Here is a 27,901-nt window from a genome sequence, read left to right on the forward strand (position 1 = left end):
TTTTTTTTGAAGAATTTCTTTGAATTTTTAATTAAAATATTTAAAAGTAATTGAATTTTATGAACAATTTCTTTCAAGTTTTTAAAATAATTGTGTTTGTTAAAATTGAAAATAAACATTTAATTATTGAATTTTATTAAAATTCAAGAAAGTAATTCAATTCTTTTGAAAAATTTTATAACATTGAAAGAAAAAAATTGAATTCTTTCCTGAAATTTTTTTGAAAATAATTGAATTTTTGTAACAAATTTTACTATTTATAAATATAATTGAATTGTTTCGAAGGATTTATAAAAATTTTCGAAAATAATTGAATTTTTTCGAAGAAAAAATAAATTGAATTCTTTCATGAAATGTTTTTAAAATTGTATTAAAAATTATTGAATTTTTGCGAAGAATTTTACTATTTTATAAATAAAATTGAATTTTTTAGAATAATTTATTAAAATTTTATAAAATAATTGAATTTTTTCGAAAAATGTTATTAAAATTGAATTCTTGCGTGCAATTTCTTTTTTTTTTTGAAAATAATTGAATTTTTGTAACGAATTTTACTATTTATAAATATAATTGAATTTTTTTGAAAGATTTATTAAAATTTTATTAAATAATTGATTTTTTCGAAAAATATTATTAAAAATTAAAGAAAACTGATTTTTTTTCATGAAATTTTATTAAAATTGTATTAAAAATAATTAAATTTTTGCAAAAAGATTTTATAACGAATTAAGGAAAAATATGAATTCTTTCGTGAAATTTTGTTTAAAAGTAATTGAATTTTTGCAAAAAATGTCAATATTCATAAAAATAATTGAATTCTTGTGAAGAATTTTATTAAAATTTTTGAAATTAATAAACAAGAATAATTAATTAGTAAATTAGTTAATCATTGAATTTTTTTAAAGTTTGAAATTGAAATTATTCAAATATTCTTATTTGAAAATAAAAAAAATATGTAATTTGCATAATATAATAATAAATCGAATATCAAGTTCCACGCGCGTAACATTTGCTAGTATTAATATTAATTATTATTTACAACAATATTTGTTGATAATTTTTTACAAACATAATTGTTGATAATTGTTTAGAATAATAATTTCTTTTTGTACTTTTAATTTTTTTTTTATAGGAACAATTTTAGAAATATTAATTAAGGAATGAAAATTTGTTATTTTTTTTTGTTCTGATTTTTGTAATTACCTGTTTGATGCCGTGTGAAGTCCACACTACAACTGTATTTAATTTCAGCTTGAGGACCAGCAGCACCTTCGATTGGTCCAGAGTAAGCATTTCCCGGTGCACCAGCAGCAATTGTCTGAGAATCGTACTCATATTTCATTGGAGTTGTCGGATGAGCCGTGGCACTAAGAGGTGATCCTGATTGCAAAAAAATTATTTCCGTAAGTTAATTTGCTACTGATTTAATTTTAATTATTTTCAATTGACAAAATTCGTTCTCGATTTCGAAAACTAATTTCCATTGAGAAATCCAGATTCTTTTTTCCAAAACTGAATGTTTAAAGAAACGAAATTGTTAAAGATTTTAAATATACACTAACCAGTTCCTTGTTCCTGGAAGTATCGTTTAGCAAACATTTGATGCTTCTTTTGTGGAGCCATGCTTCGATCAGCTTGGCAACGTGGTGAAGTTCCGCTTCTTCCGTAACTGCAATCGTATGGCATGTGATATTTGCTGGAAAGAAAAAATTTTTTCATTGAAAAACAATATTTCAGATGAAGATGGAAGATATTTTTTTTCGAAATTTACACAAATTTGCGACATCTACATTTTTTTTTTTGGCACAAATTTGAGAAAAAGTGGGAAAAATTACCTGGCATAATCCATGGAATAATGAGAATCCGCTTGAGTGTGGCTGGAATTTGATCCGGTTTCCATCCACTCGCCATCTGAAACGGATCCAACTCGTTCGCTTCCCATGCTGCTGACAGCACTATCACTGGATGCATCCATTCTTTCGTCAGTGACGCAGGGTAATGTTGTCACTCCACCCGATGGTGGTGCACCAGCTGCTTGCACTCCGGGCAATGCAGCAGCTCCAGTCGGTCCAGAGGCATTGCTGCTATTGTTATCCAACATTCGCATGGTGTACATGCCTAGAAACAGAAACAATATTTTTCATTAGAACACATTTTCTTCTTACGAAACAAATTTCGAAAAAATCTCTTAATTTTTTAATTTAATCATTTTCTTAATTTGAATTCATTTATTACTTAATTAATCTCTCTCTTTTTCTCACTCTCTCTCTTAATCTTCTCTAAATTTTCTCTTAATTCAAAAAATTAATTATTATTTCAAAAGCAGAAACAGTATTTTGAACATTAAAATAAAAATTCTATTATTTTTTAAATTCTTTTCTTAATTTTAATTACTTTTTATTTTTGCCAAAATTGTAGAAAATGTTATTAAGATATTCAAGTGAAGCTATAAAAATTAAATTCTCCAGTTGAAAATGTTATCGATTTTTAAGTCAAGTTATTAAATTAAATTATCGACTCAGGAAATTGAGAGTGCGAGACGATTTAGCTGTTGCAAAATTCGTCAACGTTTTTCTAAACAAACGCTTTTGATTTCAATTACATAAAAGTATTCATATTTTAAAATAAACAGTATTATATTTGCAGTCGCGAATTACACCAGAGGATATTTTGAAGTCACTTCATTTGTTATCCAAACAATAAAATTTTAAACGTAAACAATTTATTAAAATTTCTCTCATGCAAGAGGTAAAATCTCAAGTAATGTACATCATTCCTTAATTGCGTCATTTTTAACACTGTTTTATTAAAATGTTACAAAGAAAATTAATTTTTTTTTCTTTTAATTAAATACTAATAAAATTGATTCAGTTTTCGCGGAAATTCTTATTTTATGGTATAATTCGAATTTTATTAATTTTATTAACTTTATTAATTAATATTAATTGATTTCATTATCTTTATTAACTAATTTTTGTGACGATATTAACTAATTTAATTTGTCAATTCAATTTTTCGACTATTAATTAATTGAATTTTGAAAATTTAATTTTTCGACTTTCTTCACTAAGAGAGAAATTTAATTTTTTTGACTTTATTAACTAATTTTCTAACTCTATCAACTAATTTGATTAACTATTGTGAAATTTCTTTATGTTCATGTTATCAATTCTAAAAAAATATGTGAAATACATATTTACTGACTTGACATTCCGAGAAATAGTCAACAACGTAAATTGTTGGATCGTACGTGACTGAATTCAGGTTCCGATTGTATTTTTATAATTTATTTTTCGAACTTTGTCAGCTGCAGCCAATATTGTTTTGATACTTTTTACTAATCGTTAACATTCTCTACAAGTGGCAATTTAATATTTTTTATTAGTTTTGCGCCGAAATTTTCTATTTCCAAAATGGAATGCGACCATTAATATCAATTCAGATTACTTGCTTCTGATTTATAAAAAATTATTTTCATTATTATAATTACTTTAATTAGTGTAACTATTATAATTAGAATTATTATTATTATCACTATTATTATTATTATTATTATTATTATTATTATTATTATTATTATTATTATTATTATTATTATTATTATTATTATTATTATTATTATTATTATCTTTATTATTTTAATTTTAAGAAAACCATTAGATTTTGGAGTATTTTCTACTACGACTTCATTTGTCGCTATTTTAATTTTTAACTTTCGGATTTTCAAAATTAATTCTAAGAGGGAATTTATTTCAGATTCAAAGGAATAATTTATATAAATTTGCTGGTCCTGGAATCGAGGAATAATACTAAGGAATAAAAGAGAAGGAAAAAAATTGTTATCACTTTCGGCGAAAGGAAAAGAACATTCGATGTTATTAAGCGAATTAAATTATTATTTCTCAAATATAAGACACAAATTATTATTAGTATTTCCTTATCATTCGATTACTAATATTAATTTTCGCTAATTCTAATTATTGTTTTAATTGCTCAAGTGATAATAATAAACGATAATAACAATTGACAATAATAAACAGTGAAAATAAAAAAAAACAAAAGATAATGATAATAAAAAGTAGTAAAAGAAAAGGAAGAAAAAAAATATATTAATAATAATAATAATAATAATAGAAATAATAAAATAATAATATTAATAGAAATAATAATAATAGTAATAATAATAAAAGAAATAATAATAGCAATGATAATAATAACAGAAGTAAATTTAAGATTTGCAAAGATTGTCTTGATAATCATAACACAGAGATGCTGTTTCTTTAAAACTTCGATGCTGTAACAATTCATATGTGATTTTTAATTAGCAAGCTATTTTCGTTGATATTATGGACAAAAGGAGTCGATAAGGCTAATTGCACTTTCGATTGACCTCGTTGTCGAGAACGATGGCCATTGCAAATGGTATATAGCAATCTATATATATATATATATATACATACATATATATTAAATGGTTGTGTTAAAATTTTTTTTCGTGAGTCAGCATGACTTTCCGTTTGACGATGTGATAACGTTATCGTTAAATGAAGCGCGTTAACTACGTTTAGGATTGGACTTTTAACGTATATCTTAAATTTATTCGCAGATAAGTTAAAGAAAAGAAAAGAAAAAAAAGTGAGAGAGCATTCTTGGACACGTATACAACAATTCGAGTGTACTATATTTACTCTTTAAAGAGTAATAATTGTTCTCTAAAGAATGATTTTCATTGTAAATTTTTTCATCTAAATTTAACGAATTTTCTTTTTTTTCATACTTTTAGTATTTTTTTCTCTACTTTGCTGTACTTTTCGATACTTTTTTCCTATTTTTCTCTCTTTTTTCTATTTTTACTCAATTTTTTCTCTACTTTTCCCCCTTTTCTGTTTTTTCCCCATTTTTTTCTCTTTTTCTCTATTTCTTTTTTTCCCTATTTTTTTCTCTTTTTCTTTATTTTTTCTTTTCTTTTCTCTATTTTTTCACTACTGTTTTTTTCTATTACTCTTGTTTTTTTCTCCCCCCTGATAAAAATATCATCATCATCAATATCAATATCACGATTTGTTATCAAAAGGAATTTCATGTTATTAAATAAGAGAAAAATATTTACAAAGTAGAGAGAAACTTTAATTTTTCATCAAAACAAAACGTCACTGTTTGTGTGTTTATCTCGCTTTATATTGTAAGATTTGAATTATATGCAAAAAAAAAATGCGAAATTATTTAATTTATATTTAATATTTATGTTTATCAGGTTTCTCTCTCTATATATACACGCACGCATCGGCAGATAGTTTGGAATGAAGAAAAAGCAACAACCATCAATTATGTTTTCGCGTTTCTCGGTCGTAAGTCAGGGTCGACAAATACGTCGCCAGCAGAATGCAACACGAGCAATGTGTGAATTAGAAATTTTAGATGACTTCGCATTTTATTTTGTCCTTTCGGACAAGCACGAGTGAAACACAAGGGATAGAGAGAAAGAGAGAGAGAGAGAGAGATAAAAAAAAATTGCCTATGGGAATTTGTCAGCCTTGTGGAAAAGAAAAAAGGAAAAGGAGACATTCGCACTTCTGAGCTTTTTTGAAATCGAGAATCTTCTGTTTTTAAAAATTTTTACTCTATTTTTTATTTCTGTCTAAGTTTTATTTTATTTTGTCCTATTTCTAATTTTTATTTTTTATTTTCATTTCGTATTGTTTTCTTTATTTAATTTTAAATCTACCTTTTATTTTTCGTTTTTACTCTTGTTTTCTATTTTTTACTTTTTATTCTATTTTCCATTTTTATTTTCTATTTTATTTTTTATTTTTACTTCTATTTGTTTTTGTCACTTTTCACATACTTGGTATGTATACGATGACCCCCATGGTCTCCATTCGAGTCCCCTTCACAAAAAATTGCACTCAAGTCTTTAAAACAAAAATGTTTCTTTTCAATACTATTTTCGTTTTCTTCGTTTTTCCCTCCGAAACGTCAATTTGGCTCAATTTCGAGAATTTTGGCAGTGTAATAGATGCTGTAATGAGTGTAGCAATGCATATGAATAAAAGAACAAGTCAAAGCCTTTTCAGGCACCACCGAGGCGTTTAGCACCTCCAGTTTGTCAGATATTTCCTTTCTCTTTTTTTTCCTTTATTTTCACAATAATAATAGTTGTGCACCGGCATATCATACACGACGCCGGTGTGAGTATAACACTTATTATTCACCACTTGATGATAGACACGTTTAGTAATCGAAATAGCCACTTATCCAATAAATTAAAGAGTCACTTCAATTGTATATAATATAGGGTCGAAGACATTGTTTATTGAACTGAATCCTCACTCACTTGTTTTTTTTTTTTTTTTTTTTTTGTCTTGACTGTAATAATTACAATATATGCTAAACTAAATGTATACGATTGAAATATTTAATTATAAATTTATAAATAAATTTTCTTTTTGTTGCAGTGTACACACTTTTTGGCATTGATAAAATTCCGACTACTCATTCTCACGTTTATTTTAACGACATTTGACAAGGAATATTAAATAAAGCATCACAGGTTCATTACACCTTTTGCGAGGCGATAACGAAAATTGTAAATCGAGATGATTTAAACATAGATTTCTGAGAGGGAATTTTGTGTCACATCTTTCGTCATTTGCAGACGTGTCTGATAAATTATTTATTGAGGAGAAAAAAATTCTGTCTCGTATTTTCACCATTTTTGGGTATTTTTTCTTCTTGTGATTTTTTTCAATTCCAAAAAGTTTCTGAATTTAATTAAATTTTTCTTTATTTATTTAATCTTTTTATTTATTTAAACAATTTATTTGTTTTAGTTTTTTTATTAATTTTATCTGTTCAATTAATTTTATTTTTAATTCAACTGTCACGTGCTGTTTTTTGAATTCGAAAATTCTTCGGGACTGGAAAATAATTATTAATCGACTACTAATTAATAATTAATAATTAATGAAGTTTCGGAAACATTTTTATCGTCTTCGATTTTTTTAAGAAAATAAAAAATAAATAAATAAAATTGAAATCAAAAACACAGAAAATAAAGTTGAAATTGAATTTTTTAAAAATAAAATTTAAAAGCATTTAGAGGCAACAATTTTTTTCTCCTCATTAAAAAAAGAATCATTGAGTAATTCATACATTTCACTAAATATTTCCGCGAATTCGCGATACACTCGAATCTTGTAACATATTCACCGAGCGCGATTTAAACATAACTGAAGTGTAATCCAGATAGACAAGGCTAACTCGCGTGGGGCGTAACCATTTGACTCAAGAGGCTAGCGAGTTAACTCACACTTTTCCTGTTTTATTGGACGATTGCAAACTTACTGAGCAACTCGTTTTATTATGCTATTATGCATATCAGCATTCTACAGTCACACATTTTTTCTCAACAGTAATCACTTTTTTCTTTTTTCTTCTCTTTTTGTTTCATTATTATTATTGTACCGCAATCGTACAAATTTCCCATGAAGTTATTACATGAAACAGCCAATTTTTTTCTCGTATTTTCCATTTTTGCATTCTTCAAATTCTTTTTCTCTATTTTCCATCGAGTCTGAATTTTGTAATTTCGTTTCAAAATTCCATGAAAACAAGTTTTAAAAATTTTTTTTAATTAAAACAAATTTGTTTCAAACAGTTTTTATGAAAACTATTTCTTTTTCGCTAAAAATCTCGAGAGAAAACTAATTTTCGTCTCTAACGTCATTCGGCTCAAAAAGAAACTTAAAATAGAGAAAAAATATGAACAAAAAAAAAATTATCTTGAGAATTTTGCTTAACGCCGAAATAATTTATCCAAGATTTCGATTTATATATATTTATCTAATATCGGACTTTTGTATCTTTAAACTGAAAAATAAATGGAAAATTTATACAAAATGGGAGATAAAAAATAATTATGAATACTAAATTGTTTGACAATTTTAAAAAGAGTTCTTTTTCGCGAATAATTTTTTTTCTCTCTCCTGATCTCTAAATTCCACAATAAATGTAGTTCAGCTTTGCAATTTATCAAAGTCAAGAGGAATTAAAAAAAAAGCGCGAGAGTTTTCTTCGAGACAATTTATGACAAGAGTTTATGAAAATAGTTGACGAAGAAGAAAAAAATACGATTTTTGTTTTTCACAAATCTATTAAATTTTTATAATAATAATAATTAATAATAATAGTAATAATAATATTAATGAAAAGAAATAAAAAAATGATTCTAATTGGAAAAATGAATAAATACAAGTAAAATTTTATTTGATTCGTCTTATCAGGTGATAAATGTTTGGTATCAAATTATCATTCGAATTATACATATATATATATTTATAAAAAATACTATATTATCTGGAGACAAATTTAATTTTACGAAATATCTTTTTTTAGAAAGTGGAAAATTTTTAAAAAGTTGTTTTAGAAACAAAAAAAATGTAAATGTTTACAGAAAATTAAAATTCTTTCCTTTCTGTTATTATTTTTCTTACTTTTCTTATTGAGAAAATAATTATGAGAATAAAAGTCAAAATTCGCAAATAAATAAGTAACAAAAAAAAGGAATTAAAAAAATAAATCAGATGTTATTCTATCTGTGATGTAATTTTTTCTTTTTTTTATCATTTTTTGGAAATTTCGATTATGGGAAATTATCTTCACATGACAAATCATCTAATCTCAGAAAAACACGTGCATGTCAAATGTATTTTTTTTGTCACATCTCTTATCAAATTAAGACTATACTCGTCTCGCATTATCTTGAAATAACAAATTATTTTTATAATTTGCACATATTTTGTATTTATAAATAAATAGTTTACCTAAAAGGCAAATATTTACTAAATACAAAAATTAGAATCGCGAGAAAAAACTTCGAAATACTTGTAAATTCTTAATTTATTAATAATTTATTTAATATTTTAGGGAAATTCTTTTCATCGATTTTTAATTTATTATTAATTTTTTTCCTTCATTCATTTATTTAATATTATTTTGGGGAATTCCCTTTTTTTGTCATCGACTTTTAATTAATTATTAATTTCTTTCTTTCCTTCATTCATTTGATAATTTTTGAAATTTTTTTGTCCTTCATTTTTAATTTATTATTTAATTTCATTCAATATTCAATATTTTTGAGAATTTTTTTTCTAAGAATAAATTTAAGTTAGAAAAAAATTTGTTTTATACTTATTTTAATCATCGAAAAATTATTTATTCAATTAAAATGATTCTTGTACTTTTATGTATCATAAATTTTCTGAAATTATTTTTTGTCTTTACAGATATTTCTTTGACAAACATGGCCTCTGTCGATGAGTTAAAAACTCTTTTATTAATACTTCAAGAGGATGTCGAGGATGCGAAATTGGGAATGAAGCAAATAGTTGAAGAAATTATTAGCCTAAAAGTATCGGAGGAAAAGCAATTAAAATTAATGGAAAACTACGAGAAGAATCAAAAAATTCTGGAAGAAAGAAACGCAAATTTGGAAGAAAGATTGAAAAATCTTCAAGATAAAATAGAAACTGGAATGACTCAAGGTAAAAGTTTGTAAATATTTCTTTACTTAGTTCTTCTCTTGCAAATTTTGATTATTTTGAGCGGGATAAATTTTTTTCCAATAATTAACAAAAATGTCACTAATGTTCTGAACGAAAATTTATTTACTTATTTATTTATAGTGAACGAAAAAATATAATTTATCTACTTTTTCCTTAAATTCAATTTTTATTTTTGAATTATTTTTTTTATTATTAATATTATTATTATAGAATTATTATTTATTATTATTATTTGTTATTTTTATTTTTAAATTGATTCTAAATGTTTAATTTCGATTTTGGCTTTTATAGATATCAGTAATTTTTGAAAATGTTTAATTTGACAAAAAATTTATTTGAACTTTAATTCTTTCAAATATTTATTTTTTTTAATAAAAAAAATTGTCGCCTCGCCAATAATAATGAAGATTTCCAAAACAATTATCTCAATATTAAATTATTGTGGAAAGCTCATTTCTGCTTTCAGGAGGATGAATCAATTTTGTTCTATTATTACAGTCCACCAACGAGTGTAGTATAAGGAGAGACTGAGTCACTCTGAATATATATACAACTTGAGCACGTGCATGTATACATAAGAGTTGTTTCTTACACGTACAATCACGTTTCATATCATCATATCAGTCTCCACTGATAGTTTCATTTTCTCACCTCAATCGCTTTTTCCTTTTTGTCTCTACTCATATATTCCCTTTGTCTCTATTATGCTAATTTATTCTTCTCATTTACAAATTTCGTCTTCCTTTTTTTCTTCTTCATGTTAAGTGCTTTAGAATAAATGTTTTATGCACCGAGTAATTACTGACGAGAGGAAAAAAAAAATTTCAATTTCTTGTTTTCTATTGCAGAATTCGCCTGCAATATTGCAATTGTGAAAATTGTTCAAGAAAAATTAAATTAATTATGAAACGGTTAAAAAAGAAGATTAATTGTAAATAATGTGACATTTTGTGTTGATAAGAGAGTGAATTTAAAAAGTCGAGTCATTGTTACATAGAAGAAATCGATCGATATGTAATATACTTATTGTTTATTTGATTTTTTTGGCAATTCTTGATATTTAAGAATTTATTTTCATTTCTCGTTTGGTCAGTTCTCGATTTGTTTCCTTTTCGACAAAAGTGTTGACCAAACGAAAGATAAACGAAAAGAAATTTTTTTCTAATAAAATTATTTCATGGGAGTAATTTTTATTTCGAAAAAGAATATTGTTTAGTAAATTTTTCTTGCGCTTTAAAGGAAATTGTCACTTTTTTCTCTCGTTAATTAATTTTTTTTTGTCGATCAAAACAAAATCAAATTTTTTGTCTACCAAATAAGAAATGTTATTGGAAATAATTTTCACTGTGAAAAAGGATTGTTTAGTTAATTTTTGCACAAATTTAATAGAAATTGTTATTTTTTTTCTCTCGTTAATTAATTTTTTTTGCGAATAATACAAAATCAATTTTTTTTCTACAAAAAAGAAATATTATTGGAAATAATTTTCACTTTGAAAAAGAATCGTTTAGTAATTTTTTTTTGTCCGCAAATTTAGAAGAAAAAAAGGAATTCGAAATTATTTCTCCCTCGTCTTGTCAACAATGTTATAAAGATTATTGACATTCAGACGCGCATTAAAGTCTAGGTCTCACCGTTGATCCGATTGAATGTCGATATATCGAGTCCCATTTTTCCAGTTTTCGATTCTAAAAAATTCTTCTCTATGTAAACATATGTTGTCACTGATGAAGTTTAGTAACACGTGACTTTTTGTTTTTTAAAAGAGTCCTTGCAAATTTGAAAAACTAATGTCTATTCATTCCTGCGCACTTTATTTAATGTCTTCGAGGCTATATTCTCTATATATGTACGTATATAAAATATATATATATATTAATGTTGAGCTCACCGCACTTTTTAATTGCGTATGTATATGATTAACGATAATAATTCATAGGAAAATTGTCGAGTCACACATTTAATGAATATTTAATAGGAATTTTTTTTTTATTTTGTTTTGATGTTTTAGTCGAGTTTAACTCAGTTCGATCATTGCACCAATTTCTTCAATGGTGAGGTCAATGAAGCTCGTTAAATATCTTCCTTTTTGCATAGCAATCAACACTGAATTAATGAGAATTTGCATTTGGAATTAAAATTTCCGATTTATTCTTCTGTGCACCTTTTTGAAAAATTTCGCAGACCAAAAAGAAAGAAAGAAAAAGTTATTGGTGTAATAAATTTCAGAAGTAGCAAAAATTTATTTTTTAGAATATTGTTAAATTTTCTTTTAGTGATTAAATTTTATTATTATTAATAATTGTAATTAGTATAATTATAAATTAGTACAATTATAATTATTGTAATAATTACAATAATGTCGAGTTAAAAATTGATAAAAGTTGAATTTCTTTCTTTTTCGTAAACGATTTTTTTCCAGAAGTAAAATTTCGATTTCTTTCTTTTTTTTAATTAAATTATTGAAAGTCGTGTTAAAACCTGCCGGTCTATAAGACAATCGAATGTAAACTGACTTTATCCAGCATGAAGAATCACATTACAAAACTTCATGACACCGCGATACTAGAAACTGGTCCTATCTCTGTACCGTCCATGGCCGTGACGGAACTGCATTTTTTCCTGTTCTTATTCTTTTTTTCTGCTTTGTATATAATACAAATACACTCATACTTTTACACATAGAACTTTTGAAATGCATATTATATCGATAACACTTTGACGATAGCTCACGAAGAGGAGAGAAAAAATTTTTCATACGAGAATTCGACTTTGATTTTCGCAAAATTATACTAATTAAGTGGAATATTTTAAATTCAGACGATTTAATTACATTTAAAACTAATTAACTAATTAATTATGTTTACGATCGCGATAATAATTAAAAAAATTAAAATTCTGTACGTAAAGTGAAAAAATGGATTTTCCTTTTCGAAACAAAATTTACCAAGTGCTTGAAAAATTAGCAAAAAATGTGTTTTCTTTGTTACCGTCAAAGAATCGCAGGTAAATTTTTAAACAGAATTTAAAGAAACTCGAAATAATCCCCTTTTGGTTTAATAAGAGTAATAAAAAAGAAATTTTCAAAGTCGTTGAAATCTATTTTAAGGAACATAAAATGGCCCCAAAAGTGTCGAGCTAAGGATTAAGACCATAAATATTGAAATAAAATAGAAAGAAAAAAAATAAAAACATCTCAAATTTCGCTTTTGAAATGGTTACCATCATGTGTTGCTTTTAAAAAGATAATTTTGTGTTTTTACAAAATAGAAAGAGAAAAATAAATAAAAACAATAAATTGCAAATAAACTAAAATTTATAATTTTAATAATTACAAGAAATTACAAATTGCTGACAGTTTTTTTAAATTTTAATTTAATAATAAAAAATGAACTAAATTTCTTTTTTGTTAAACCAAAGTTAATTAATTATTAAATTAAATAAAAATAAATAAAAATAAAATAAAAAAAAAAGTATTAATCAAAAATTAACTAAAGTTTTTTTTCCTGAACCAAAATTCACCAATTATTAATAAATAGAAATTAAAAAATATTTATCTTTGTAAAGAACAGTAAATGCGGCAAAAAAGATGATTCATTTTCGAGGCGTAAGCGACAAAGTGTCTAGTTTGCGCACAATTATTGCAAAATATCTTGATATGACTGAATTTGTAACCTTCTGGTCCGTTATCTTAAACATTCTTAAGCTCATAATGACACAGATGCTGTACGAATGCTGGTAACCAATACGTTTTTTCTAATATTCTTTAAAATTTGAAAAGAAAATAGAACTTGAAAACATTTTTCAATTTCTATACACTTCTCCTTTGACCCTAAATATATTCAAGCTTAGAAATATTTTTTTCCGCTTTTATTACCGCTGAAGAAAAATCCCACATGGGAAAAGGTTTTACGATCTCTTTTCGATTTTAAATATTTTCCCAAACTTGAGTTGTAAAATAATTTTTTTTTCTAGACTATTTGTTATGAGAACAGATTAAAAATTACAAATATCTATTTCATTTATTAATAATCTACAATATTAATTACAGGTGGAATGAGAAACAGAAATAATGACGGATCTGGGCGAAATTTCTCAGGCAGGAGTCGTAACGACGATGATGGAATAAAATCGAACAATAGGTAAAAAATATAATTTATAAATAACTTTCTTTGACCATTTTAATCGTTTAACAATAAACTAATATTGTTTGTGAACAATTCCGGGAAAATTCAATAAATTAATGAAAATAACAATATTCATTTTTAATATTCGCTTTTTGTTGAAACCGATTTTTTAATTATTTTTTCATTAAAACCGTTTTTGTTATTAAAATATAATATTTATTTTTGTTCAATTAAAATACTTTGGAAAATTAAAATTTGTATTTTTAAAAAATTTACCAAATCTTTAGTGAATAAATTTAAATAAAGATTTACTTTTATGATAATAATTTGAATAAAAATAGAAATTTTTGTTAACTTAAGTCAATTACTGATTTATTTACAAAAGAAACTTTTTATTTATGTGGCAATTTTTTGTAGCTTTGGAGATGATGATGACGATGGATGTAGAACCAAGAATGACCGGTGAGAAAATAAATCAATTTAATTTCCCTCGTACTAAATTCATTTTATTATTATTATATTTTTTATAATTTATTTCGATTTTGAAACATTTCAATATTATTGATGTTTTTTTTCCTATTTTTGAACACTGATCAACTAAATTTAAAAACTAAATTAAAATTACCAAATTAACGAATTGAAAAAATTTTAAGAGCTAGAGAAACAAACTTTATATTTCCTGTGACTGAAAAAAAATTTTCTTTGCAGTTACGGACAAAACGGAAGAAGAAACAATCGCGGGGGAGGTTCGAGAAGAAGCGATGGCGACGGCGTCGAAGATCGTCCAAGCAGAGGAGGACGTGGTGGCCGAAGAGACCGAGAAGACAAACGTAGTTTAGACGATGACGCCAGTGGAGGAAAGGAATACGTCAACAAAGAAATTTACATTCCCCCAATGCCAGAGCAAGACGAGAAAAAAATATATTCCAAAAAAATAACTGCCGGTAAAAATTTCCAAAAAGACATCAAGGAAATAAAAATAATAGAAATAAACAATGTCGAGCCGCCCATAGAAAGTTTCGATGACGCCAATCTTCATCAACATTTGATAAAAAATATCAAGAAATGCGACTACGATTCGCCATCTGCGATTCAAAAATACGCAATACCGACTATTATCCAAGGTTTCGATCTAATGGCATGCGCTCAAACTGGTTCGGGAAAAACTGCAGCTTTCGTTCTGCCGATTGTTCACAAACTACTCTCAGAACCGAGGGATTTGGTACTTGGAGAACATTGCGAACCACAATGTATGGTAGTTGCGCCAACACGCGAACTCGCAGTTCAAATTGCCGATGAATTCAGAAAATTCGCCAATCAATCGATTCTGAAAATCGAAACTGCCTATGGAGGAACTGCCGTCGGTTATCAAGCGAAATTACTTCTAAACGGATGTCACATTCTCGTTGGTACCGAGGGAAGAATTAACGATTTCATCAATAGGGGACGAATAAAACTCTACTCGATTCGATTCATCGTTTTGGACGAAGCTGACAGAATGCTAGACACCGGTTTCATACCGGCCGTGGAAAGAATTATGGATCACGAAACAATGGTTTCGAAAGAACAACGACAGACACTCATGTTCTCTGCCACATTTCCAAATGCAATCCGAAAACTCGCGGCTAAATTTCTCAAAGACGATTACGCGTTCATTGCTCTTGGTATAATCGGTGCTGCGAACACAGACATCGATCAGACATTCTACGAAGTCAGTGGAAGGGAAAAAAAGCCGAAACTCCTGGAAATTTTGAAACGTGAAAAGGAGAATAATTCTCTAACCGGAACTATTGTTTTCGTCGAGACAAAAATGACTGCCGATTTTCTGGCTAGTTATTTGTTGCAAAAGCAATTTTCGACAACGAGTATACATGGCGATAGAACGCAAAGTCAACGGGAGAAGGCTATTGATGATATTAAGAATAGAAGTATTGATGTTTTAGTTGCAACGAATGTTGGCGCTCGAGGATTAGATATTCAGGGGATAAATCACGTTATTCAGTTTGATTTGAATAATGATATTGATTTTTATGTTCATCGAATTGGACGTACTGGACGTGTGGGAAATAAGGGGCGAGCGACGTCGTTCTACAATCATGAGAAAGACAGTCCATTAGCGGAAGCGCTTGTGAAAATTTTGAGACAAGCCGGACAACCTGTTCCTGATTTTCTTGGAGGTTCTGGTCGTGGCTATCAACCGGGTCGAACAGAAAACACCAAAGTTCGGGATTTACATGAGGTTAATTTTCAAATATTCTGAATTAGTTTTTCTTAGAATTTAATTCTGAAAAATTATTTTGGAAATTCAATTTTACTAAATATTTACAAAAATATTATTAACTTCAAATAATTAATTGTCAGAAAATTTTATCAAAAATACTGGAAAAATTCATTGAATTCATAGAATTTTCAAAATAAATATTAAAATAATTAAATTGTGAATATTTAATAACATTTTATTAACTTTCTTTTCAGGAAGGAAATAATTCGCGAGCGTTTGATGCCGATCGTGCTGAACCAGAGGAAGAGTGGTGAAATGAATTAATGATTCCTGATATCGAAAATTTTGTAAATATCAGCATTACGTTTGTTGAAAGATAAAAAAAAGTATTTTTTTGGAATACTTTTTTAAATTTTCTTTCGTTAAAATAGTATTACACTCTACGAGTTAAAAATTTGTAAAAATTTTAAAATTATTCTCGACTAGAGATTTATTAATCTCAAGTAATTATTAAATTCATTGTAAAAAAATTGTCAAATCAAAACTAGGGATTTAGAAAACAAAATCGTTTTCAAGTATTAAAAAAAAATTAATAAAAGTTTAGTAGCGACTCAAAAATTATTTCTAAATATCTTCTTGTTTTGATTTTATAATTTTTTCCCACAGTAGTTACCAAGCTTTAGATATAGAAAAAAAATTCAATGTCGTCATAGTACAATAGTTCTAAAATTACAATAGTAAATTATTAAACTCTATAATGAGTTTAATATTTTTTAAATTTTTGATCAAAATATTAAACTCTAGAATTTATGTTCCCAAAGTTCTGAATTTTCAAATGAACGAAATTTATTTCTTCTTCAAATATAAATTTTTTGCAATAATTTTTTGTCTCGTATAAAGAAAATAATTTAAACTCAAAGTTACCAAATGTTAAATTTAGGTTTTTTAATTTTAATTGCAATCAATATTTATAATAATATTTTGTTTATTCGAATGTTCAAAATTTACGGATCATGGAATTTTTTTTTTGCACGTAAATATTTAAAAAAAAATTGTAATTACATTCTCCCCTCAGAGAAAATAAGCAATGCATGAAATAGTAAAGTTTTTAGAAATTAACGCATTTTCTACAATAGAACTGAAAAAAACAAAAAACAAATTGATAATAATAATAATGTTAACAAAATATGTAAGCTACGAAATAATGTTAAATATTTTTTATACAGTTTCTTTTGCAATAAAAAGAGAATCAAAATTTTGTCTTTTTACTGTAGTGAATAGCATTTTTATAAAATTTGTATTTATGAATTGAAAATTTATTTTATTTTTGTATTTATGAATTTAAAAGTATTTTTTGAATTTAAAAAAAAAATCATATTTCGCTAATTTTCATTGTCTTTTCAAATATTCTACAAAGAAATTAAAATTTCATTTCATTTTCTGAAAGACTTTCCGAAATTGTAATTGTAAACTAATTTTTTTTTCTCATAAACAGACTTTTCTTTTTTTTTGTTAACAAATTTATGTGATTTTATATTTTCAAGACAAAATGCAGATAAATGATCAATTTACGAAAAAATGGAAAAATAACATGATCGCGATTTCTAGGTTATGTCAAACCTACCCGAATTTAAATTTCAAAAGATTAAAAATACCCTTCAGTTTTAATTAATAACTGTGTGATTAAAAATAAAAATATCTATTAAAGCTTTCCACCAATAGTGACAAAGAAATAATATATAAAATTAGTAATATTTATAAATTGAATAAATTTCTCACGTTCGCCAGTTTTTCAAATTTTCTTCAACTCGTTCTGCGCATGTGCACAAAATCGATACATTCTCTGGCGGCAATTTTCTACCACCTGAAGTTGGATTCAAATTCAAGCACAATTTCAATTTTCTCATTTCCCTCGATTCCTTGATCCAAAATTAATCACCTTTGATTTTATTCGCTTAATTACCATCGAAAGAATATTATAATTATCATATTTTTATTATTTTCATTCTTATTTTTACGAGAAATATCGAAAATTAATTTCTGCACGTGCTGGCTGCAGGGCAACCTGTTCAAGAACGGCGCACCAAGCGTTTTGGCGTCGCTCGCGCAGGCCACGTGACTCTTCTCCTTAATTGAAAGCCAATGAGATTTCTTTTTCTCAACCACCCCCTTTCTTCTCCGAGGCTTGATCAACTTGTGCCTCATTCTCATCATACCACACTTTGCGTCCTAAGAAGCCGGTTCACTTTCAGAATCGCAACTTTTGTTCACAAAGATAGTAATTCATTAAAATTGCTTTTTAATTTTAACTATTAATAGTGCTTTCAATTCAAGAATCTCGATCAGCATTCAATTTTCCTGAAAAAAGTGAGCGACGAGCATTAAAAGCAGGTAAGCCTTTTTTCTTTTAAAACTTGTATGCACGTGCTGAGAATTTTTTAGAATCATTTTTCGATTGTATTTTCACTATTTCTCTTATTCAATCTTAATTTTTTATAATAAATATCGATTGCTTTTGTTTTTTATCTAATTTTCTCGAATTTTCTTCCATTTTTAGTTGATTTTCTTTTTTTTTTCGTCGCGTGGTGTGTGTGCTAGATTTCTTTTCGTTCTTTTTACGTGAAGTTTTTTTCGATAATAATCCCCCTAGTATAAATTATTTAATTGTATTATACTAAATAATATTATTTTAATTATTTTCTTAAAATTTTTTTTGAATTCTTTTGTTCACGAGTAGGCATTTTATTTTCTCCTTGGCTAGGAAAGATCAAAACTTTTGTGTTCTTGGAACTTTTTATCTCTTGAATTCATAGTATGAGAGGAATTCAAAAAGAATGCATAATTTCTTTTTATCTTGTTTATATTTTTATCTACGAATCTTTAATTAGAAATTAAACTTATTATCGATGTATTTTATAATTTTGGTAAAATGATATCACGAATTTTAAGTTATTGATATTTTCATAATTATCATAAGTTGGCAAATATTAATGTTTTCAAGGTTATTTTGATATGCTGAGTAAAAATTAATCTTTGGTGGGTTTTTCAGCAACCTTGAAAACTGCGTGATTTGAAATTGTTTTTAGCCTAAAAACTTGAGGGCTATATTTTCTTTTTATAAATAAATATTTATGAATATAATCAAATTTTTTATTTTTTTTTAGAAAATATTTTATAGACAATAACGAAAATTTTTTTCTCATAGTTACGCTAAATTTTTTTTTTTAATTTTTGGTCTCTAACGAAACGTTGCTAAAGTTTACAATTGTTTATGATTAACGATTGTAAAAAGAATATTTTTTTATTGAAAGCAATAAAATATTTTTTTGTTAATTTAGAAAATTATTTACTTTCTATAGGTATTAAATTTTTTTTTAAAATTTTATTCTACAAATTTTTGGAAATATTTAAAAAAAAGAAAAAACATTTGTTCATTTCAACGTTCAAAACTTGGAAAAAAAATGGTGATCGTTAAACGTTAATGAAGTTAACAAGGTTTATAATCAACGATTTATTTTTTAAATTTTTTACAATTTTAATTTAATTTCAATATTTTCAATAATTGGTAGAATAAAATTTTATAAAACAAATTCAACACTTACAGAAAGGAAATAATTTTCTAAATTAACGAAATAAATATTTTTGTATGTAAATAAATTTTTTTTTATAGTTTTTTGATCAATTTAAAGAAGAAAAATTTGTAAAAACAAATATTTTCTATTAAAATTAAAATTTTAACGAAATATAAAAAAAAATGTTCATTAGAAAGTTCGGATCTTTAGGTTCATGATTAGCATATTTTAAGTAGTTATTTTTAGTAGTATTCTATTCTCTATTTGTAAAATTTAAAAAATTAAAAATTTAAATTTCATTTTTGACAAAATTCTTTTACAGATACAATGGGGAACTGGGACAATGAAGGCTCAGGACGGAGTTCTTCTGGCAGAGGCCGAGGATATAACTTCAAAGATAGTGGAAGTAATGAAAAGAGCATGGTAAACTTCGATGAAACCCCCAGTAACGATGATGGATTCAAACCATTAAAAAGGTAAACTAATTGCACTACTTTTAATAAATAAAATAAAAAAAAAAAAAAAAAAAAAAAAAAAAAACGGGAAAACCCCAGGAATTTTTTTTTTCCGGGAAAAACCGGGAAACCCCCGGGAATTTTCTTTTAAATCCGGGAATTTTTTTATGAAGTACTTTATTATGTTGTTGGAAAAAATAGTTACATTTTTTCAACGCTTAACTTAATTTTTTTTCAATTTCGAATTGTATATTGATTCTCTTCGTATATTAGACAATGTTTTATTATTGTCCAATTAAGACCTAACTTATATGGGAAATGATTTTCGATGTGACAATCCAGTGGGCAAAAAACCATCATTGTTTTAAAAACGTTCCAAAAATGTTTTTAGAACGTTTCATGTCTGCCAAATAATGTTCCAAAAACGTTCCATTGCTTTTAAAACGTTTTAGAAACATATAACGTTATTGGGACGTTATTTGGCAGACATGAAACGTTCTAAAAACATTTTTGGAACGTTTTTAAAACAATGATGGTTTTTTGCCCACTGGGAAGCTTGTGCCAAATTTTTACAGTGATGCGACACCTGTTTTTGATTTTAAACATGAAATTACCGTCAAGTAAATCACAATACAATTCTTATTATAAGTTTTACAAATATTACGATTAAATTTACTGTAAAATTTTAGTTTTCAATTATCCGGGAAAATTATTTACATACCGGGAAAAAACCGGGAAAACCCCGGGAATTTTATATTTCTAAATTACTAGACACCCTGAATAATCTGATAATAAATTGAAATAATATTTAACAATATTCGTTTTCTATCAATTATTGAAGTATTATAAATTAAATTATTTTTTAAAATTGACTCTTCTTTACTAAAATTTAACAAAGAATTTAATTATTTTTATTTGAAAACCTAAAATTTTGATTTTATTTTTCAGCTCCGGAGATGATGATGACGGTTTTAAACCACTTGATAGGTATGTAGACTTTGATAGTTTTTGAATTTGAATTCTAAATTTTCAAAAAAAATAAAAGAAATCGTTTAATTCAAAAATTTTAATTTTCCATCAATTTTTCTAAAATACGGTTACTTTAGTCCAATTTAATTTTAATATTTATTTTCTCTTTTGCAGCAATGATAATGACAATGGAGGATTCAAACCCTCGTACAACCGGTAAGAAAATAAAACATTTTTATAAAATAAGAACAAAATATAAGATAAATATTAAATTATTCATTAAAAACGAGTAATTTAAGTCTATTTATAAAAAAGATGGATATTTTTATATAAAATTTATATATTTAAATAAATTTATATAAAAATAGAATATTTATTCTAAACTAGAAATTTAAAAAGTTAAAAAGCTGAATTTTGTTTCTAATAAAAAAAATTATTACAGTGATGATGACCAAGGTGACAGGAGAGGACGTGGCGGCCGAGGGGGACGAGGTGGCCGTGGAGGACGAGGAGGAGGCGGTTTTAGAAATGACGGAGATGGCGATAATGACAGAGGATTCAGATCAAATTTTGACGGAGAACGCCGCGGTCGAGGAGGACGTGGAGGAGGCCGAGGAGGCGGTGGCGGCTACAGGAATGACGACAGAAATGACGGTGGCTATGGAGGTGACAATGACGGATATAAATCCAATTACAACGGCGATCGCCAAGGAAGAGGAGGCGGCGGTGGCGACGATGACGACAATCCATTCGGCAGGTTATTAAATTCCAACCAATTTAAAAATTATATTACGAATTTTCAACTTCAAATTTATGAATACCGTACATTCCCCCCTTTTTCACTTTATTAAAAAAAAACCAAAAAATATTTTTTGCAAATAAAAAAAATGTTTAGTTGTATTGAAGAAAAAAATTTCTAGTTTATGCCAACTAAGGAAAAATTTTAGTCTTTTAACTTGAAAATCTTTTCGTATTATTTCTCAAAGTTGTATTTAAATTAGTAAAATTTAATAAAATAATAATTATTAAATCAATTAGTAAATTTACTTCTTGTATAAATTTTTACTAAGTTGAAAGTATATTTTACTTTTTTTTTTGTTGCAATTTACTTCGGATGTTATAAAATTTACTCCGGAAATAACGATTTTTAATAACAAATTTTACTTTTTTTAGAATTAATTTTTGTTTAACATTTTGTTTAATTTTCTTCCAGTATAGTACTATTTGTTATTAAAAATTACTTTTTAGAGTAAATTTTACTATTTCTGCAAGTGGATTTTTCTGATTTTTATAAACAAATAATTTTTAATAGTAAATTTACTTATTTTTGAGGAAATTTTTACTAAATCCAAAGTAAAATTTACTAATTTCGACTCATTAACTAATATTACATGTAAAAATCCACTGATCCAGAAATACCAGAAATAATAAATAATAATAATAAATACCAGAAATTTTAAAAAATTGGTGAAAACTGAAACATTATCGATTTTATATTTCGTATTAATTTGAAATTAAACATTCAATCTTTAATTTAATTTATCATTTAAAAAAATAGTCAAAGAATGCTAAAAGTAACTCCACTTTCCTTGTGTCTCTAAATATATTTTTAAAACGTTGCATTGCAAGTTTAGATTTAATTTTAAACGTTTGAAATCACTTAATTTAATAATTAATTTAATTCAACAATAAATTAAATAAATATTAAAAATAATCGAAATTTATTTTTAAAATTATTTCCATAAAGTTTTGAACGTTCATAAGAACGAAATATTTTTTTGTTTTCTAAAATTTTTAAAAATTACAAGATCGAAAAGAAAAATACTGTATATTAAACATTTTTGTAATTAAAAATAAATTCTTTCGTTTATAAAAAACAAGATTTTGTAATAAAATTCAAATTAAAGAAAATAAAATATATAGTCGTTCATTTTAACGTTCAAAATTTTACGGACGTTTTAAATAAAAATTTTATTACAATAATTTTGTGTCCGTTATAAAAAAAATAATTAAATGTCCCTCTGAAGTTTTAAAAGTTTAAATGAACGAAATTTACTTTTTCTTCAAATTAAAATTTTTTACAATAATATTGCGATACGCTTTTAAATAATAAATTTTATTGTTTCTAAATGTTAAATTTTTTTTAAAGACATTAATATTGAAAAATATTTTTATTGGCCGAAAGAATGGTTTATTTGCACTTTTAGAACTTGTGGACCATAAAATTAATTAATTGAATAATTAATTTCGAATATTGAAAATTAAACTGAATTTAATTGAAATTTAAATATTCAATCAAATATTAAAAATTGAATTAAATTTAAGGAAGAATCTAACAGACAGTCAAATTAAAATTAATTAAAGTTAAGTTAACTAAAATTAGTTCAATGTCATTATTTTGCATTTTAAAAGAAAAAGACAAATTAAATTTTTAATTCTTTTTGGTGCAAAGGCGAAGAATTTAATTTTGAACATTAAATACGATTAAAAGTTGCATTTGAATAAAAAGAACAATTTTTTCTGTCAATAAAAAACATTTGTTAAATATTAAATTATATTACTTAAATTATTTATTATTGAAATAAAATTATAATTTTTATTCAAATATAACTTGAAATTGTTCAAAAGTAGAAAATTAAATTCCTTACGTTTCTACCAACAGGAATTTAAAATTTGTCTTTTTTTTCTTAAATACAAAATCATCACTTTGGATTAATTTTTGTTCCGATTGTTTGTTGGATTCTTCATTGAATTTCAATATTTTAGATTCTTTACAGTTTTTAATTTTTATTGCAATGAGTAATTTATGAAAATAATTTAATGAAAATTCGTTCATTTGAAAAGATGAAAACTTGTGGATAATTTTGAAGGTAACTTGTATAATAAATGAGATTTCCTCTCAAATACAGAAATTTTTCAATTACTTTTTTGACTTTACCTGAAATACAGAAATTTTTCAATTACATTATTTTACTTTATCTCAAATACTGAAATTTTTCAATTACTATTTTTTACTTTACAAACTTGAGAAATGTTCAAGCCTATATTTTCTTTTTGTTCTGGATTTTTTCAGAGTATTTTCAATTTTTTCAGTGGATGTTTCACTACTTTTTTCAAATACTGAAATTTTTCAATTACTTTTTTTACTTTACAAACTTGAGAAATATTCAAGTCTATATTTTCTTTTTGTTCTGGATTTTTTCTGAGTATTTTCAATTTTTTTCAGTGGTGGCGGTGGAGGTGGTAATCGTGATGGAGACGATGACGGAGGCCGAGGTAGAGGAAGAGGTCGCGGTCGTGGCCGAGGAGGCGGACGAGGACGAGGCGACAGAGACGGAGATGATTATAACGGCGATGGTGGTGATCGCCGTGGAGGTAGACGTAATTACGACAATGATGGCGACGGTGACGGTGAGCGTCGTGGAAGACGTAATTACGACAACGACGGCGACGGTGACGGTGAACGCCGAGGTGGAGGCGGAAGACGTAATTTCGATGGTGACGGTGAAGATGGAGAGAAGAAAGAATTCATCAACAAAGAAATTTACATCCCCCCAGAACCCGAACAAGACGAAGAAAAAATGTTCGCCAACGTCATAAGTGCTGGCATTAACTTCCAGAAGCACATCAAGGACATCAAAGTCAAGGTGTCCGAGAAAGTGCCGCCACCAATTGACACGTTTGCCGACGCCCAACTGCGAACACATTTGATGGACAATATCAAGAAATGTAAATATGAATCGCCATCACCGATTCAACGCTACGGAATCCCGACCATCATGAAGGGATACGATGTGATGGCTTGCGCCCAGACTGGATCAGGAAAAACGGCAGCTTTCGTTCTGCCGATTATTCACAAATTGCTTTCGGATCCCGTAGACTTGGTGTCGGGAGAACATTGTGAGCCACAATGTTTAGTTGTAGCGCCAACGCGAGAATTGGCGATACAAATTGCTGACGAATTTCGCAAATTTGCCAATCAATCGATAATTAAAATCCAAACTGCCTATGGAGGAACTGCAGTCGGTCATCAGGCGAAGCTTCTCCAGAACGGATGTCACATAATCGTAGGAACCGAGGGAAGGTTGAACGACTTTATCAGCCGAGGTAGAATTCAACTTGGTTCGATTCGATTCTTCGTTTTAGACGAAGCAGACAGAATGCTGGACAGCGGATTCATGCCTGGAGTGGAAAAAATGATGGATCACGAGTCCATGGTGTCGAAGGATAATCGACAAACTCTGATGTTCTCCGCCACGTTCCCCGACGAGATTCAAAAACTCGCTGGCAAATTTTTAAAAGACGATTACGCATTCATTGCGGTAGGTATAATCGGAGGCGCTAATAAGGACGTTGATCAGAACTTTTACGAAGTACCCGGAAGAGATAAGAAACCAAAATTAATGGAGATTCTTAATCGTGAAAAGGAAAGTAACACATTGACTGGAACTATTGTCTTTGTCGAAACAAAGAAGACTGCGGACTTTTTGGGCGCCTATTTGTCGGAGAATAATTTCTCGACCACCACAATTCACGGCGACAGGACACAAAGTCAACGTGAAAAAGCTCTCTATGATTTTAAGCGTTCGAATATGGATGTTTTGGTTGCAACGAATGTTGCTGCGAGAGGATTGGACATCAAGGGTGTCTCTCACGTTATTCAGTACGATATCAGCCATGATATTGATTGCCACGTTCATAGGATCGGACGAACGGGACGTGTTGGAAATAAGGGCCGCGCAACGACGTTTTACAATCCTGAGAAGGATAGTAATCTGGCTGGAGCACTGGTCAAAATTTTGAAAGAAGTCGAACAACCCATTCCCGACTTCCTCGAAAATTCCGGAGGTGGTGGTGGTGACTATCAACCCAGCAGAAGTGACTTTGGAGCTCGCGATTTCCGTAATCAAGTGAGTGCAGAAAAAATACACCTAACTTTTATTTTCCAAGTTTCAAACGTTCAAATAAAGGAAAATTTTTCTATTTAAATATTTTTAAAATTACTACAATAAAATTTTAAATAAAATAAATTTAAACATTTAGAGTAATTTATAAATAATCTATAAATTTATTTATAGTAATTAATTTTCTAAATTAGCAAAAAAAAAATTTTTTAACAAAATTAAAATTTTAAAGAAATATAAAAAGTCGTTTATTTGAACGTTTGAAAAATTCGATTTTAAAACTAATTTTTCAATTTTTCTAAAAAAAATACTTCAAAATTGATTAAAAATTCGATTCTAAATTAATTAATCAATTAATTTAATTTCGTTTTACCAACGAATTTTTCTTATTCCAAGAATTGACTAAATTTGATAATTAAAAATATATTCAATACGAATAAAATATTTACAAATTAATTAAAATCAGAAAAGTAAAATAAATCAACGTTCAAAGAGTTTTTCGTAATTGAAAAATTGATTAAATTTAATTGTAGTTAAAAATATATTTAATACTAATAATATACACTGAAAAAAAATGTATTTGATTCAAATAACCGATTAATTGACTATTAATTAAATATTTAATTGAATCAAATAATATTTATTGAAGTCAATTAAATGCTATTTGTATTTGAACCAATAATTTAAGTATTTGAAGGAAATATGAATTGAACCATTTAATTGACTCCAATAAATATTATTTGATTTAGGTAAATCTTTAATTGATAATAGTCAATTAATCGGTTATTTAAATCAATTTAATTTTTTTAATATCACAATTAAATTTTTTGTTCAGTGTATTTACAAATTAGTTAAAATAAAAAGAAAAAAATATTTGAAAGTTTAAAGATTTTTTCGTAATTGAATTGATTAAATTTTGATATACAATAGTTAAAAATTGATTAAATTTTATAGTTAAAAATATATTGAATACTAATAAACAGGAATAATTTAATTAAACTCTAAAAATAATAAATAAAATCAATGTTTATGTCTCTAAAGGTTTGAACGTTCAAATGAACGACGAATTTTTTTTTAATTTGTAAGTTTTTTACAAAAAAAGAAAATTTGTAGTATTAAAAATATCAATTTTTAACGAAGTAAATTAATTTTAATTCTTTTTTTTTCATTTGGATAGTAATTTTTTAAAATATTTAAGAAGAAAGAAAAAGTCATTTATTTGAACGTTCAAAACAAAAAAATAATCAGGAAACATAATTTTCTTCGTTTTTAACGTTCAATTTTTTAAAAATTGATTGAATTTAATATTTTATTATTATTATTCTGTAATTAAATATAAAAATTAAATAAATTAAAAAATTGTTCGTAACAAATCTGTTTCACTTGAAAAAAGATAAAATTCCTTTTTTTTCTTAAATTTTAAAGAAGTTTTTTCAATTTTAAATCAAAATCCAAAAAAAAATGTACATATTCATTTTTAATCTAAATTTTATTCAAATGTCTTTTTAAATATAAATTTAAAAAATAGTTTGACTTTTTTACTCATTGCGGCTAATTTTTTCATTGTAACTAATAAGAAAATTTTTTTCCAGGGTGGAAACAGTAATTCAGCCGCTGCTGAACCAGAAGACGATTGGTAATCGTCGACAAAAAAGTGTGATCTATATATATATATATATTACATATTCAAATTTTTATGATTACCAGTATTACTTTTGTTTAAAAAATCATTTTTTAGAGAATATATATTTTTTTAATTTTCTCGTTTAAGTAATCTCACATTCACACAGACTTTATTGTTGTTTAACATAAATCTCTAATTACTATCTGCTAGAGTATATTCGGCAAATTATATATTATACAGTGTAATATTTTTTTACGCAAAAAATTATTATTAAAAGATATTGAAATTATATTTTGCCACCAAAGAAAACTGAATTGAAAGTAATATTTAGCAATAATACTGAAAAATGAACAAAAAAAAATCGCCATTTGCAATGGTGTAAAAAATTATATTTACGAAAAATAGTGTTAAGTTTTTTTTTTACCAAGTTTCTTTTGTAATAAAAAATTGAACCGTAATTTGAGTG

At 26.3% G+C, this 27,901-nt stretch overlaps 3 protein-coding genes and 1 long non-coding RNA gene across 7 annotated transcripts in view; 2 read left to right on the forward strand and 2 right to left on the reverse strand.

Annotated features, from left to right (window-relative positions):
• The window catches only part of LOC122510763 (segmentation protein cap'n'collar), a 212,821-nt gene that overhangs the window by 3,743 nt on the left and 181,177 nt on the right, over nt 1–27,901 (reverse strand). For all 3 annotated transcript variants that reach the window (XM_043625644.1, XM_043625643.1, XM_043625645.1), the window contains exons 8-10: nt 1,836–2,118; nt 1,563–1,696; nt 1,204–1,380 (exon numbers count right to left, since the gene is read on the reverse strand). In XM_043625644.1, the coding sequence (XP_043481579.1) occupies nt 1,204–1,380; nt 1,563–1,696; nt 1,836–2,118 (594 nt within the window). The remainder of the gene's footprint in view (nt 1–1,203; nt 1,381–1,562; nt 1,697–1,835; nt 2,119–27,901) is intronic.
• Nucleotides 1,264–16,386, forward strand: LOC122510769 (ATP-dependent RNA helicase vasa-like). 2 transcript variants are annotated; one of them, XM_043625656.1, is made up of 6 exons: nt 1,264–1,403; nt 9,285–9,542; nt 13,615–13,705; nt 14,108–14,152; nt 14,399–15,929; nt 16,166–16,386. In XM_043625656.1, the coding sequence occupies exons 2-6, from the start codon at nt 9,302–9,304 to the stop codon at nt 16,223–16,225; spliced, it is 1,968 nt and encodes a 655-aa protein (XP_043481591.1). In that variant the 5' UTR covers nt 1,264–1,403; nt 9,285–9,301; the 3' UTR covers nt 16,226–16,386. The 2 variants fall into 2 exon arrangements, with proteins under 2 accessions (XP_043481591.1, XP_043481590.1); XM_043625655.1 differs by lacking the exon at nt 1,264–1,403 and adding an exon at nt 7,348–7,411.
• On the reverse strand, nt 6,465–7,275 carry LOC122510779. The gene is made up of 2 exons (XR_006302463.1): nt 7,153–7,275; nt 6,465–6,661 (listed from the first exon to the last, which is right to left on the reverse strand). It is a non-coding gene; the product is annotated as an uncharacterized LOC122510779 (long non-coding RNA).
• On the forward strand, nt 18,114–27,893 carry LOC122510766 (ATP-dependent RNA helicase vasa-like). Its single transcript, XM_043625650.1, has 7 exons — nt 18,114–18,302; nt 19,806–19,959; nt 20,887–20,925; nt 21,082–21,123; nt 21,350–21,664; nt 24,134–25,817; nt 27,404–27,893. Exons 2-7 carry the CDS (start codon nt 19,811–19,813, stop codon nt 27,449–27,451), a joined length of 2,277 nt encoding a protein of 758 aa, XP_043481585.1. The 5' UTR covers nt 18,114–18,302; nt 19,806–19,810; the 3' UTR covers nt 27,452–27,893.

The sequence above is a fragment of the Leptopilina heterotoma genome, unplaced genomic scaffold (genome assembly GCF_015476425.1).
Source record: "Leptopilina heterotoma isolate Lh14 unplaced genomic scaffold, ASM1547642v1 Lhet_73, whole genome shotgun sequence".
Taxonomy (NCBI): domain Eukaryota; kingdom Metazoa; phylum Arthropoda; class Insecta; order Hymenoptera; family Figitidae; genus Leptopilina; species Leptopilina heterotoma.